The sequence below is a fragment of the Abramis brama genome (assembly GCF_963993115.1).
Source record: "Abramis brama genome assembly, chromosome: 10".
NCBI classification, from domain to species: domain Eukaryota; kingdom Metazoa; phylum Chordata; class Actinopteri; order Cypriniformes; family Leuciscidae; genus Abramis; species Abramis brama.
Window position 1 is genome coordinate 8,353,062 of NC_139972.1, and position 14,812 is coordinate 8,367,873.

Consider the following 14,812-nt stretch of genomic DNA (forward strand, 5'->3'; position numbering starts at 1 on the left):
AATTATTTTTCGTGATTAAATGATACTTTAGATGTTTTATGATCATGTTTTGTGAAATTTTAGATCTCAATCTAATGATCCCTCAAACATATTAATTTGTGCTTTAAGTTTGAACTTTCTCTTTAATAATGGATTCACTGCTAAACTGATCTGATCTGAACTGAGAGAGTGAAGTGTGTGTCATTGTTCTCTACAGGTTGAGTGATTGTGGCGTCACAGATAAAGGTTTTGCTGCTCTGACTTCAGCTCTGAGATCAAACCCTGAACACCTGAGAGAACTGAGTCTTTCTGAGAATAAAATAGGAAAATCAGTGAATCTGCTGTCTGATGTACTACAGAATCCTCACTGTAAACTGGAGAAACTGTGGTAAGATCATATTTGACTCTCACACATGAATCACAATGTAAAGTATATTTGAAGTGTTCAGCCTCTTTCTGCTGCTGTGAGTTCAGATTATTGAGCTGTAAATGATTGAACACATGAGCTGATCCTCAATAACATGAAACTGCAGGACTGAGAGTCACACTGAAATACACACTTTCACACACCATCAACATTTCAGTCTCTTGACTTTAAACAGACTCAAGCTCAACACAGTCAGAACTGAGAAATGAAGAACATGCTGGATTCATTCTTACTGTTAATTATGTTCATCTTTCTGCATTGACACTTTCTAAAGGATTGTTTTTAATTTTGTAAAATGAAAACACTCACATACACACTCAATACATATTACATAGTACCGATCTAGTAAGTAACAGCAAAAGTAGCCTATGTAATGAATAGTCTCATTTGTTAAAGCAGACTGAACACAAGACTGAATTTTAATATAGTGCAAATAAGAGATTATTTTTCCTGATTGAATGATACTTTAGATGTTTTATGATCATGTTTTGTGACATCTTAGATTTCAATCTAATGATTCATCAAACATATTAATTTGTGCTTTAAGTTTGAACTTTCTCTTTAATAATGGATTCACTGCTAAACTGATCTGATCTGAACTGAGAGAGTGAAGTGTGTGTCATTGTTCTCTACAGGTTGAGTAATTGTGATCTCACAGATGAAGGTTTTGCTGCTCTGACTTCAGCTCTGAGATCGAACCCTGAACACCTGAGAGAACTGGATCTGTCTGGGAATAAACTAGGAAAATCAGTGAATCTGCTGTCTGATGTACTACAGAATCCTCACTGTAAACTGGAGAAATTAGAGTAAGATCATATTTGACTCTCACACATGAATCACAATGTAAAGTATATTTGAAGTGTTCAGCCTCTTTCTGCTGCTGTGAGTTCAGATTATTGAGCTGTAAATGCTTGAACACATGAGCTGATCCTCAATAACATGAAACTGCAGGACTGAGAGTCACCCTGAAATACACACTTTCACACACAATCAACATTTCAGTCTCTTGACTTTAAACAGATTCGAGCTCAACACAGTCAGAACTGAGAAATGAAGAACATGCTGGATTCATTCTTACTGCTAATTATGTTCATCTTTCTGCATTGACACTTTCTAATGTATTGTTTTTAATTTTGTAAAATGAAAACACACTCACACACACACACTCAAATTGACACTACATATTACATGGTACAGATCTAGTAAGTAACAGTGAAACTAGCCTACATTTTGAATAGTGTAATTTATTAAAGCAGATTTTGCACAAGACTGAATTTTAATATAGTGCAAATAAGAGATTATTTTTCCTGATTGAATGATACTTTAGATGTTTTATGATCATGTTTTGTGACATTTTAGATCTTAATCTAATGATCCATCAAACATATTAATTTGTGCTTTAAGTTTGAACTTTCTCTTTAATAATGGATTCACTGCTAAACTGATCTGATCTGAACTGAGAGAGTGAAGTGTGTGTCATTGTTCTCTACAGGTTGAGTAATTGTGATCTCACAGATGAAGGTTTTGCTGCTCTGACTTCAGCTCTGAGATCGAACCCTGAACACCTGAGAGAACTGGATCTGTCTGGGAATAAACTAGGAAAATCAGTGAATCTGCTGTCTGATGTACTACAGAATCCTCACTGTAAACTTGAGAAATTAGAGTAAGATCATATTTGACTCTCACACATGAATCACAATGTAAAGTATATTTGAAGTGTTCAGCCTCTTTCTGCTGCTGTGAGTTCAGATTATTGAGCTGTAAATGATTGAACACATGAGCTGATCCTCAATAACATGAAACTGCAGGACTGAGAGTCACACTGAAATACACACTTTCACACACCATCAACATTTCAGTCTCTTGACTTTAAACAGACTCGAGCTCAACACAGTCAGAACTGAGAAATGAAGAACATGCTGGATTCATTCTTACTGTTAATTATGTTCATATTTCTGCATTGACAGTTTCTAAAGTATTGTTTTAATTTTGTAAAATGAAAACACACACACACACTCAAATTGACACTCCATACATATTACATAGTACATATTTAGTAAATAACTGTAAAACTAGCCTATGTTGTGAATAGTCTCATTTATTAAAGCAGACTGAACTTTAATATAGTGCAAATAAGAGATAATTGTTCCTGACTGATTGATACTTTAGATGTTTTATGATCATGTTTTGTGACATTTTAGATCTCAGTCTAATGATCCATCAAACATATTAATTTGTGCTTTAAGTTTGAACTTTCTCTTTAATAATGGATTCACTGCTAAACTGATTTGATCTGAACTGAGAGAGTGAAGTGTGTGTCATTGTTCTCTACAGGTTGAGTAATTGTGATGTCACAGATGAAGGTTTTGCTGCTCTGACTTCAGCTCTGAGATCAAACCCTGAACACCTGAGAGAACTGAGTCTGTCTGGGAATAAACTAGGAAAATCAGTGAATCTGCTGTCTGATGTACTACAGAATCCTCACTGTAAACTGGAGAAATTAGAGTAAGATCATATTTGACTCTCACACATGAATCACAATGTAAAGTATATTTGAAGTGTTCAGCCTCTTTCTGCTGCTGTGAGTTCAGATTATTGAGCTGTAAATGATTGAACATGTTTTACATCATCAATCAATGACACGTTTGGTGATGTGAGCTGCGTTACACGCGGGATTGAAATGGTGGATACAGAAATCTCTAATGTTTATTTTGGTCATGGCTTGTCTTGAAAAACGAAGACAATTTGACGGTTGTCGTAGGAGAAGTCACACTGCAGGACTGAGAGTCAAATCTTCAGACACTGTCAGAATCTCGTCGGATGTAAAATTTGATCGCAACGGTCATTAATCGGCTGTTGGTGAACATGTCAAATAGAGCTGCACAATTAATTGCAATTAACATGAAATTGATTTTGCTTATCGCTATTATGAAGTCGCAAAAGCTGAGATTATTTATTATGTGCAGCTTGTCAGTGACGTACGGCTCTGATCAGTAGTAAACGCTGCTGCATCTGAAAGCACTGCGAGTCTGAGTCGCTTTTAATGTGCATTTGAAAAAGAAACACACATCAAACATCTTTCCAAACATGAGAAGCATTTATGAACCTCTTGTCCAACAAAAGACAACATTTAATAAATCAATCAATCAAAGTGTTTCAATCTTTTGTTTATTCAGCTACTGATAGTATGATGCCCATAGAGATTTCCTGGAATATTGTGTGTGTTATCGTTCTTCTGCGGTGGGGCATATTTAGTGTGTGTGTGTGTGTGTGTGTGAAACACCCTCTGGCTTTCAGATCGAGCAGCATTTACTACCGATCACAGAGCCGTACTTCACTGACAAACTGCACATAAAATAATCACAGCCTTTACCAGATCGCGTGCGGTTTCATTTCGATCAATCGTGCAGCCCTAATATCAAACTAATGATCAAACACTTCAGGTTTTGGCCTAAGATCAGAGGAAACTTTATAACTTTGCAAAATTTGTCTCAGACGGCCAAATTGTGGCCAAAATCACACAGTGTGCAGTCGGCTTAACAGTAAAACTAACCTATGTTGTGAATAGTCTCATTTATTAAAGCAGATTTGACATAAGACAGAATTTTTATATTTTAATATAGTGCAAATAAGAGATTCTTTTTACTGATTGAATGATACTTTAGATGTTTTATGATCATGTTTTTTGACATTTTAGATCTCAATCTAATGATCCATCAAACATATTAATTTGTGCTTTAAGTTTGAACTTTCTCTTTAATAATGGATTCACTGCTAAACTGATCTGATCTGAACTGAGAGAGTGAAGTGTGTGTCGTTGTTCTCTACAGGTTGAGTAATTGTGATGTCACAGATGAAGGTTTTGCTGTTCTGACTTCAGCTCTGAGATCAAACCCTGAACACCTGAGAGAACTGAGTCTTTCTCTGAATAAACTAGGAAAATCAGTGAATCTGCTGTCTGATGTACTACAGAATCCTCACTGTAAACTGGAGAAACTGTGGTAAGATCATATTTGACTCTCACACATGAATCACAATGTAAAGTATATTTGAAGTGTTCAGCCTCTTTCTGCTGCTGTGAGTTCAGATTATTGAGCTGTAAATGATTGAACACATGTTCCCTTACGAGAACGGTTATCTCATACTGCGTTGCAAACGCTATGGGAAAACTCCTTTCTCGAGAATATTGAAGCCTTTATTTTAAAACGCATTGCAGCTGCACAGTATGAGAGCATGACAGCTCGATAGAGCAAGCTGATAGGCTGTGCTGCGGCAACTGCACGCACCTATGGCGAATCAGCAAAGGTAAACAGTCCAATCGGAGCGCTTGGCTCCTTGCCAACCTGAGCGCGCCAAAATAGGCGTGGCTGAAGAGTATAAATTCAGAGAAAATTCGCCATATGACAGATTTATCTCCTTCAGCTCGAGCTGTTTCTCACCTCGTTTTCGCTGACCTTTCCATCTAAAAGAGCAGAGCGCGTTGTTACAAATGCCGCTCCCCGTCTGCCTCGGTCCTGAGCACGGCGAGGCAGCACTCACTACAGACGGCTGCTGTTTCTGTGACAGCATGCCGGTCTCAGCGCTTTGATCCAGGCTCGCTCTCGCTACGTCAGAGAGCGGGCCTGCCCATCTTCCGTCTCCGGCGCCCTTCGAGCCCCAAAGGAAGAAGTGGCGCGAACATAGGATCCACGAGCGCGCCCACACCCTCTGACACTTCTCCAGTGTTTCTCGCGAAGAGCGATCAACTCCCCTCTCTCGAAGCGGCTGCACTCGTCTCTTTCGGCGGATCTGCCGAGGACCTCGATGATGCAGTCTCTGTGGCGGCATCTGAGTGCGAAGATTGGTCGGGCTCCGCGGACCCCGCCCCTTCTTCTCAGACTGAGAGAATCGACACCAGAGTGAGTATTGACGCCGAACTTCTCCGCGTCATCACTCGTGCTGTCGACGAGCTGGGTCTTTCTGCATGACCTAGAACGGACACTGAGTGAGTTTCAAATCTGCGTCACTCGCCAGTGAAAGGAGGAAAGAGTGTTTTAGTCCCGAGGCCGGACCAACCGACATTTCTCACACATTTCCCAGTCCCCTCCTTAGCTTGGGCGGCTGGAAATGCCAATATTGCAGCAAATGAGCCTGTTATAAAGCATGCACACCTGCAAACAAACGCCGACACAAAACATGACGCTCTCTTCTATGCTCACTCTAACTCTAAACTTATGAAATTTCCCCCTGTGGCTCACTGGTGAAATCTAAATTTTTCGTGCCAGAGGCCCGTGTTCGAATCCCGGCTCTGGCAGCAGCTGAAAATTATGCTGTTCTTTTCTCTGAGCTCGCGGCCAGCTTTCTTGCGTACAGAAAGCGAATCCGCCCCTCGCTCCCTCCCGTTCACTTGGCGGAGCGCGAGTATTTATGAGCCCATGCCGGCCCCGACCCGCGTGACTCACATTTTACAGAGACAGACTTATTTTCCTGTGCTTATCTACATCCCTTCTGTGGCTCAGTGGTGGAATCTGAGATTCTCGCGCCAGAGACCAGAGTTCGAATCTCGGCTGCACTGAATCTTTTCACCAAAGTGAACGAGCTCGCGCCGGCCCCGCCCCCACGTTACTCACTCTCTTTGGCAGCATCCGAAGACGGGGTTGGTTGAGCCCGCCCCCCATGTAATCCCAGCAATATACATTACATTCCCCAGTCCCCTCTTCTCAGGTGGCTGGAAATGTTGATGTTGCAGTCAGTGGGCCTGTTACATAACACCCTCGCCTGCAAACAGACGCCGGTTTTACGGTGATGCAGATAAAGCACAAAAGGGAGCTCTTTTCTTTCTGCCTCATATGTAGGTTGCTTGCCCACTAAAAAGTGTGCACCCCTACACACAAGCACTGTTCCCACAGTTTCAATCTTCCCCTGGCTCAGGCTGGAAGTTTAATAAATGTAGCGCGTGTGCCTACTGTGAATGCACACCTACACACAAACACTGTTTCCACAGTCTCAATTTTTCCCCAGCTCACGCTGGAAGTTAATAAACGTAGTGTGTGTGCCTACTGTGATGTAAGCACCCCTACACTCTTTCACCCCTAAACACTGTTTCAACAGTCTCACCTGTCAGGTCAAGCCCCCGAGTCTGGGTGCTTCGCCTTCAGATGTGATCCAGCCACTGGCTTATCAGGCTCTGGCTTGGCACAAATCGAGTCGGGCTTCATATCAATATCATATCGAGGGGCAGACATATCAATACACAGTCCTACCATTTGGACTGGCTCTAGCACCTCGTACATTCACGAAGTGCATGATGCGGTTCTCTCCCCCCTGAGACAGTGGGGAATGCGTATTCTGAACTACCTCGACGACTGGCTCATACTGACTCAGTCAGAGGCGGAGTCCCATACTCACAAAGCCTGGCTCCCTGGCCATTTAGAACGCCTCGGGCTCAGGGTAAAATTTGCCAAGAGTGTTCTGTCCCCCAGCCTACGGATCACGTTCCTGGGAACAGTCTCGACTCCGTTCATATGAGAGCATGGCCCATGCCGGGCCAGGCTCTGTCAATCCAGCGGCTTGCCGCGTTGTTCAAACTGGGCTCCCGTGTACCCCTCAGAACGTTTCAAAGGGTTTTGGGCCTTATGGCTTAAGCATCGTCAGTACTCCAGCTAGGCCTACTGCATATGCGCCCCCTTCAGCCGTGGCTAATGCCTCAAATTCCAGCCCATGCGTGGCGTTCGGGCCTCGTAAATATCAGGGTAAACCAGCGCTGTACCAGAGCTCTGGCCCCCTGGAAGGACACCAGCTGGTATCAGCAGGGTGTGAACATGGGTCTGGTTTCAGAAAGGAGGGTTATCTCAACAGACGCTTCCAACCTCGGTTGGGGAGCCCTGTACGAGGGCAGGCCTGCCTCCGGCCTCTGGTCGAGCTCGGAGAAACGCCTACACATAAACTGCCTCGAAATGACAGCAGTTTTTCTAGCCCTAAAAACCTTCCTCCCATATCTGGCGGGACACCATGTCTTAGTCCGTACGGACAACACGGCCGTGGTATCCTACATAAATCGCCAGGGCGGCCTCAGGTCTCGCAACCTGTTTACTATAGCCTAACAGCTTCTGTTATGGGCTCACGCCAACCTGCGCTCACTCAGAGCAGCTCACGTGCCGGGCACGATGAATACAGGAGCAGACATGCTGTCTCGGGGCTTCTCCCTCAGAAGAATGGTCTCTCCATCCCCGGACGGTGCGTTGGTTGTGAGAAATCTTCGGCAAAGCAGAGTTGGACCTCTTCGCCTCAGAAAGCAACTCTCATTGCCCAATATTCTTTTCAAAGAACAGGGATGCGCTGGCTCACGATTGGCCCAGCCTCCCACTTTATGCATTTCCTCCGGTCTCGATGCTCCCTCAGGTCATCAAACGGATCAGGAACACCAAGTGTGCAGTCCTTCTCGTAGCCCCCCTCTGGCGAACCCAGGTCCCGTGGCTGAGGAGCGATCTCCTCACACAGGCGAATGGGACAATCTGGCACCCCCGTCCCAACTTGTGGGCCCTCCATGTTTGGCCCCTGAACGGGTACCCCAGGGCCTCCCAGAAGGGGTCCTAAACACCATAATGGAGGCTAGAGCTCTGTCCATGAGACGTCTCTACCACCTCAAGTGGTCAGTTTTCTCCAGCTGGTGTTTAGCTCGGAACCTCTACCCACTTAAAGGAATAGTTCACTTAAAAATGAAAATTCTGTCATCATATACTCATCCTCATGTTGTTTCAATCCTTTATGAATTTCTTTCTTCTGCTGAACAAAAAGGAAGATATTTAGACGAATATCAGTAACCAGACAGTTTCTGGTCCCATTGACTTCCATAGTATGTTTTTTTTTCCTACTATGGAAGTCAGTCTGGTTACTGACATTCTTCTAAATATCTTCCTTTCTGTTCAGCAGAAGAAAGAAATTCATACAGGTTTGAAACAACATGAGGGTGAGTATATGATGACAGAATTTTCATTTTAAAGTGAACTATCCCTTTAACTGTGAAGTATCAAGGGTACTGACTTTTCTCCAAGAGCTGTTGGACGCGGGACGCTCCCCCTCCATGCTCAAAGTGTATGTGGCAGCTATTGCAGCTTTTCACCTACTGGTGGCTGGCTCTTCCTTGGGTAAAAGCAACCTCATTGTTCGCTTCCTTACAGGAGCCAGGAGAATTAACCCGCCACGGCCTTCCGTCGGTGCCGGCCTGGGACCTTTCCCTGGTTCTACGGGCTCTTAAGGGACCTCCCTTTGAACCGCTTCAGTCGGCTGATCAGAAATTCCTCTCTCTTAAAACTGCTCTGCTCCTAGCACTAGCGTCAGTTAAAAGAGTTGGGGATTTACAAGCACTCTCCATGAGCGCTTCCTGTCTTGAGTTCAGGCCTAACGACTCCAAAGTCGTCCTTAAACCAAGACATGGATATGTACAGAAGGTGCTCTCAACTCCGTTCAGAGCCCAGGTTATTTCCCTGTCGGCTCTTCCCGTGTCGGAAGAAGATAGCGATGCCCTCACGCTCTGCCCTGTCAGAGCTCTGAGAATATATCTGGAGTGTTCTGCCTCTTTCAGACAGTCTGAACAGCTCTTTGTCTTTTTCAGGGGCCGCACCGAGGCTGCCAGTCACGAAACTCACACTGTCATGATGGATTGTAGATGCCATCTCTCTGGCCTACACCTCTCTGGGCTTTTCATGTCACATAGGTGTAAGAGCTCATTCCACAAGATGCATTGCCTCCTCGTGAGCATGGCCCAGCAGGATCCATTTAAGGCCCGTCATTCTGGTCTATGATATATTAGACTACTTTGTTATTAGTCCGGGTCTCCCCGGACACATTCAGAGTAGTCACCGGCGAATAGCACGGCGTTTTAAATGGGGTTCCCATAGCGTTTGCAACGCAATACGAGAGAACCGTTCTCGTAAGGGAACGTACTCGGTTACTTTCGTAACCTCGGTTCCCTAAGAGATAAGGGAACGAGTACTGCGTTGCCTGCCGTGCTATTTCGCTTATATCAGGTGCTTCGCTTCAGTCGATTAAACCTGTCATATGGCGAATTTTCGCTGAATTTATACTCTTCAGCCTCGCCTATTTTGGCGTGCTCAGGTTGGCAAGGTGCCAAGCGCTCCGATTTGACCATTTACCTTTCGCCATAGGTTTGTGCAGTTGCCGCAGCACAGCCTATCAGCTTGCTCTATCGAGCTGTCATGCTCTCTTGCTGTGCAGCTGCAATGCGTTTTAAAATAAAGGCTTCAATATTCTCGTGAAAGGAGTTTTCCCATAGTGTTTGCAACGCAGTACTCGTTTCCTTATCTCTTAGGGAACCGAGGTTACGAAAGTACGTTTTACATCATCAATCAATGACACGTTTGTTGATGTGAATTGCGCTACACGAGGGATTGAAATGGTGGCTACAGAAATCTCTGATGTTTATTTTGGTCATGGCTTGTCTTGAAAAACGAAGACAATGTGACGGTTGTCGTAGGAGAAGTCACACTGCAGGACTGAGAGTCAAACCTTCTGACACTGTCAGAATCTCGTCGGAGGGAAAATTTGATCGCAACGGTCATTAATCGGCTGTCAATGAACATATCAAATAGAGCTGCATGATTAATTGCAATTAACATGAAATTGATTTTGCTTATCGCTATTATGAAGTCGCAAAAGCTGCGATTATTTATTATGTGCAGCTTGTCAGTGACGTACGGCTCTGATCAGTAGTAAATGCTGCTCCATCTGAAAGCACTGCGAGTTTGAGTCACTCATCAAACATCTTTCCAAACATGAGAAGCATTTATGAACCTCTTGTTCAACAAAAGACAACATTTCATAAATCAAAGCGTTTCAATCTTCTGTTTATTCAGCTACAGATAGTATGATGCCGATCAGGATTTCCTGGAATATTGTGTGTTATTGTTCTTCTGCGGTGGGGCATAATTTGTGTGTGTGTGTGTTTGTGTGTGTGTGTGTGTGTGTTTGTGAGACGCTCTCTGGCTTTCAGATCGAGCAGCATTTACTACCGATCACAGAGCCGTACTTCACTGACAAACTGCACATAAAATAATCACAGCCTTTACCAGATCGCGTGCGGTTTCATTTCGATCAATCGTGCAGCCCTAATATCAAACTAACGATCAAACACTTCAGGTTTTGACCTAAGATCAGAGGAAATTTTTAGGATTTGCTAAATTTGTCTCAGACGGCCAAATCGTGGCCAAAATTGCAGTGTGCAGTCGGCTTAACAGTAAAACTAACCTATGTTGTGAAAAGTCTCATTTATTAAAGTAGATTTTGAACAAGACTGAATTTTAATATAGTGCAAATAAGAGATTATTTTTCCTGATTGAATGATACTTTAGATATTTTATGATCATGTTTTGTGACATTTTGGATCTCAATCTAATGATCCATCAAACATATTAATTTGTGCTTTAAGTTTGAACTTTCTCTTTAATAATGGATTCACTGCTAAACTGATCTGATCTGAACTGAGAGAGTGAATTGTGTGTCATTGTTCTCTACAGGTTGAGTAATTGTGATGTCACAGATGAAGGTTTTGCTGCTCTGACTTCAGCTCTGAGATCAAACCCTGAACACCTGAGAGAACTGGATCTGTCTGAGAATAAACTAGGAAAATCAGTGAATCTGCTGTCTGATGTACTACAGAATCCTCACTGTAAACTGGAGAAATTAGAGTAAGATCATATTTGACTCTCACACATGAATCACAATGTAAAGTATATTTGAAGTGTTCAGCCTCTTTCTGCTGCTGTGAGTTCAGATTATTGAGCTGTAAATGATTGAACATGTTTTACATCATCAATCAATGACACGTTTGGTGATGTGAGCTGCGTTACACGCGGGATTGAAATGGTGGCTAATAAATCTCTAATGTTTATTTTGGTCATGGCTTGTCTTGAAAAACAAAGACAATGTGACGGTTGTCATAGGAGAAGTCACACTGCAGGACTGAGAGTCAAATCTTCAGACACTGTCAGAATCTCGTCGGAGGTAAAATTTGACAGTCATTAATCGGCTGTCGATGAACATATCAAATAAGGATTCACAATTAATCACAATTAACATGAAATCGATTTTGCTTATCGCTATTATGAAATCGCAAAAGCTGAGATTATTTATTATGTGCAGCTTGTCAGTGACGTACGGCTCTGATCAGTAGTAAACGCTGGTCCATCTGAAAGCACTGCGAGTTTGAATCACTTTTAATGTGCATTTGAAAAAGCAACACACATCAAACATCTTTCCAAACAAAAAGACAATCTAACGATCAAAAACTTCAGGTTTTGGCCTAAGATCAGAGGAAACTTTTAGGATTTTCAAAATTTGTCTCAGACGGCCAAATCGTGGCCAAAATCGCACAGTGTGCAGTCGGCTTAACAGTAAAACTAACGTATATGTAGTGAATAGTCTCATTCATTAAAGCAGATTTTGCACGATTAAATTTTATATAGTGCAAATAAGAGATTATTTTTCCTGATTGAATGATACTTTAGATGTTTTATGATCATGTTTTGTGACATTTTAGATCTCAATCTAATAATCCATCAAACATATTTGTAGGTTTCCACAGAATGAAGCCCTAGCTTGACACTTTGTCCACTCCCTTCGTCAGAATCCACATCAATAAATCCACAGAACCGCTCGTGAAAAAATAAAAATCTATCCGTTAACTCAGTTAGCAACAAAAAGCATCAGCACAGGAATATTACAGAAAATTAAATTGACTAATTAACGACAAAAAAGGGGGAGAGAGAGAAAAAAGGTAACAAAATCTGTATGGCTCCACTCTCTGCTTGCCTGACTGTTCACTCAGAAAACTTTTCCGTTCTCGCGAGAGTATTCCAAATAATTAAAGGTACATGCAGTTAAAGGGATACTCCACCGTTTTTTCATATTAAACTATGTTATTCCCTTAACTAAGACGAGTTGATAGCACTTTTGGAAGTACTTCGACTCGGCGCAGTAAAAAGTCATGCCTGATCCTCTTTCCACTATTGACAGAAGTGAGAGGAAGAGGATCAGGCGTGACTTTTTACTGCGCCGAGTCGAAGTACTTCCAAAAGTGCTATTACGCCATACATTACAGTTATCCTTTTAACCCGCTTAGAAAAGCGCCACGTTTTATTTTGTGTAACCATACTTGGTCGTATAACTACTCGTGTAACTGTTTTTAAATAGGGAAAACGTTGATGTGTTTGGTCACTTCTAAATCCATTGCTGAATATACTGGGCTAAGCTAAGTGCTTTCAAAGTGTCACCGCGCGCTAGAGCGATTAAGTGCACGCACTGAGATGAGAGAGGTATGTATCAACTCGTCTTAGTTAAGGCAATAACATAGTTTAATATGAAAAAACGGTGGAGTATCCCTTTAAAGGAAAAAATGCGATAACAGTCCTCTATTCCCAAAATATCACCAATGTAATATAAATGCACTCTAAATTATCCACACACATTTTAAATAATTACACAAATAACTCCTTGCATTACTGTAAATATTAACTGCATCAACCTGTAAATACTGTAAATATTCCCTTCAATTTCCTCCACATAAATTAATTATGTAAATTACTATTTAACGCATAAATTAAAATTATTCATCAGTTAACTGCATTTAGGCTCCTACAATATTAATTTGTGCTTTAAGTTTGAGCTTTCTCTTTAATAATGGATTCACTGCTAAACTGATCTGATCTGAACTGAGAGTGAAGTGTGTGTCATTGTTCTCTGCAGGTTGTGGGATTGTGGCGTCACAGATGAAGGTTTTGCTGCTCTGACTTCAGCTCTGAAATCAAACCCTGAACACCTGAGAGAACTGGATCTGTCTGGGAATAAAATAGGAAAATCAGTGAATCTGCTGTCTGATGTACTACAGAATCCTCACTGTAAACTGGAGAAACTGTGGTAAGATCATATTTGACTCTCACACATGAATCACAATGTAAAGTATATTTGAAGTGTTCAGCCTCTTTCTGCTGCTGTGAGTTCAGATTATTGAGCTGTAAATGATTGAACACATGAGCTGATCCTCAATAACATGAAACTGCAGGACTGAGAGTCACACTGAAATACACACTTTCACACACAATCAACATTTCAGTCTCTTGACTTTAAACAGACTCGAGCTCAACACAGTCAGAACTGAGAAATGAAGAACATGCTGGATTCATTCTTACTGCTAATTATGTTCATATTTCTGCATTGACAGTTTCTAAAGTATTGTTTTAATTTTATAAAATGAAAACACACACACACACACTAATTGAAACTCCATACATATTACCAGGGCCAGCCCTGACCAATTTGCTGCCCTAGGCAAGATTTTACCTGGTGCCCCATGCATCACAGCCCATTTCTCCCCATCATTGTGTTCATGATTATTTAGCATATATATATGCTTGTATATATATATGTGTATATATATATTACAGCCTAAACACAAATAGCAAGAGCATTACATCTAGCATTCAAGTCAAGTCACCTTTATTTATATAGCACTTTTTATAATACAGATTATTTCAAGGCAGCTTTACAGTGATAACAGGAAAATAACGCAAAAAAGTTTGCTTCTCCTGTACAGCAGATCTAGAAGAAAATAGTGTCATAGTCCAGCTTAAGTAAGTTCAGTGATGGTTTAATTTTGTTGTAAATAAGTTATTAATTTAGTTCATTTATATATAGCACTCTGGATAAAACAATGATGTCATCGTCCAAATGTCATTCATGCACAAACTATTCATTGAGCACTAGCAAAAGTGTTTGTTTTCCAGTTGATGGTAGCAATCTTCCACTAAACTATGGCACGTTTCATGTTTTCACCATGAATGAAACTGAGAAATGTCTTCTTAAATGTGAATTTTACATAAAACATTGCTATTTTATTAAACCTGTATATAAATATCATTACTAATTTTGGCAACAAAAATCCCCCCAAATATATCCATGGCCATATATCCCCCCAAAACTGCACAAAGAGTAAAACATTAATTAAAAAAGTGATATTAGGCCTAAAAAACTGACATGATTGTTACAAAATCACACTGTCTGCGGCCTCTGGAGAACTCAGAACAACTGCTAGCATAAAGTTTAAGGTAAAAATAACTGCCATTAAATTATAGTATCTTACTACTATGCAATTAGATAAACTGTTCATTCATTCCATCACTTTACCTCTGTCTTTATCCCCTTTTATCCTCTTTTATCCTCTTCTCTTCTTTTTGACACTGTATCTATTGCAGACTATATAGCTAATTTATAATGTGTCATGTAAATTCAGCCATCCGTCACAATCAGGTAACTTTCACCGTGTATGGCACGAGCTGCCAGGCCTGTTTCTATGGGGTGCTTGCTTGAGTGTGTAAAGCGCCCTGAAACAAAAGCAATGCGGCGAGAGGTGAC

At 41.6% G+C, this 14,812-nt stretch overlaps 1 protein-coding gene across 5 annotated transcripts in view; it reads left to right on the forward strand.

Moving 5' to 3' along the window:
• The window catches only part of LOC311090815 (NACHT, LRR and PYD domains-containing protein 3-like), a 124,890-nt gene that overhangs the window by 22,168 nt on the left and 87,910 nt on the right, over positions 1 to 14,812 (forward strand). For all 5 annotated transcript variants that reach the window (XM_084126358.1, XM_084126359.1, XM_084126361.1 and 2 more), the window contains exons 8-14: positions 197 to 367; positions 1,042 to 1,212; positions 1,899 to 2,069; positions 2,741 to 2,911; positions 4,237 to 4,407; positions 10,921 to 11,091; positions 13,148 to 13,318. In XM_084126358.1, coding sequence (XP_083982484.1) covers positions 197 to 367; positions 1,042 to 1,212; positions 1,899 to 2,069; positions 2,741 to 2,911; positions 4,237 to 4,407; positions 10,921 to 11,091; positions 13,148 to 13,318 — 1,197 coding nt within the window. The remainder of the gene's footprint in view (positions 1 to 196; positions 368 to 1,041; positions 1,213 to 1,898; positions 2,070 to 2,740; positions 2,912 to 4,236; positions 4,408 to 10,920; positions 11,092 to 13,147; positions 13,319 to 14,812) is intronic.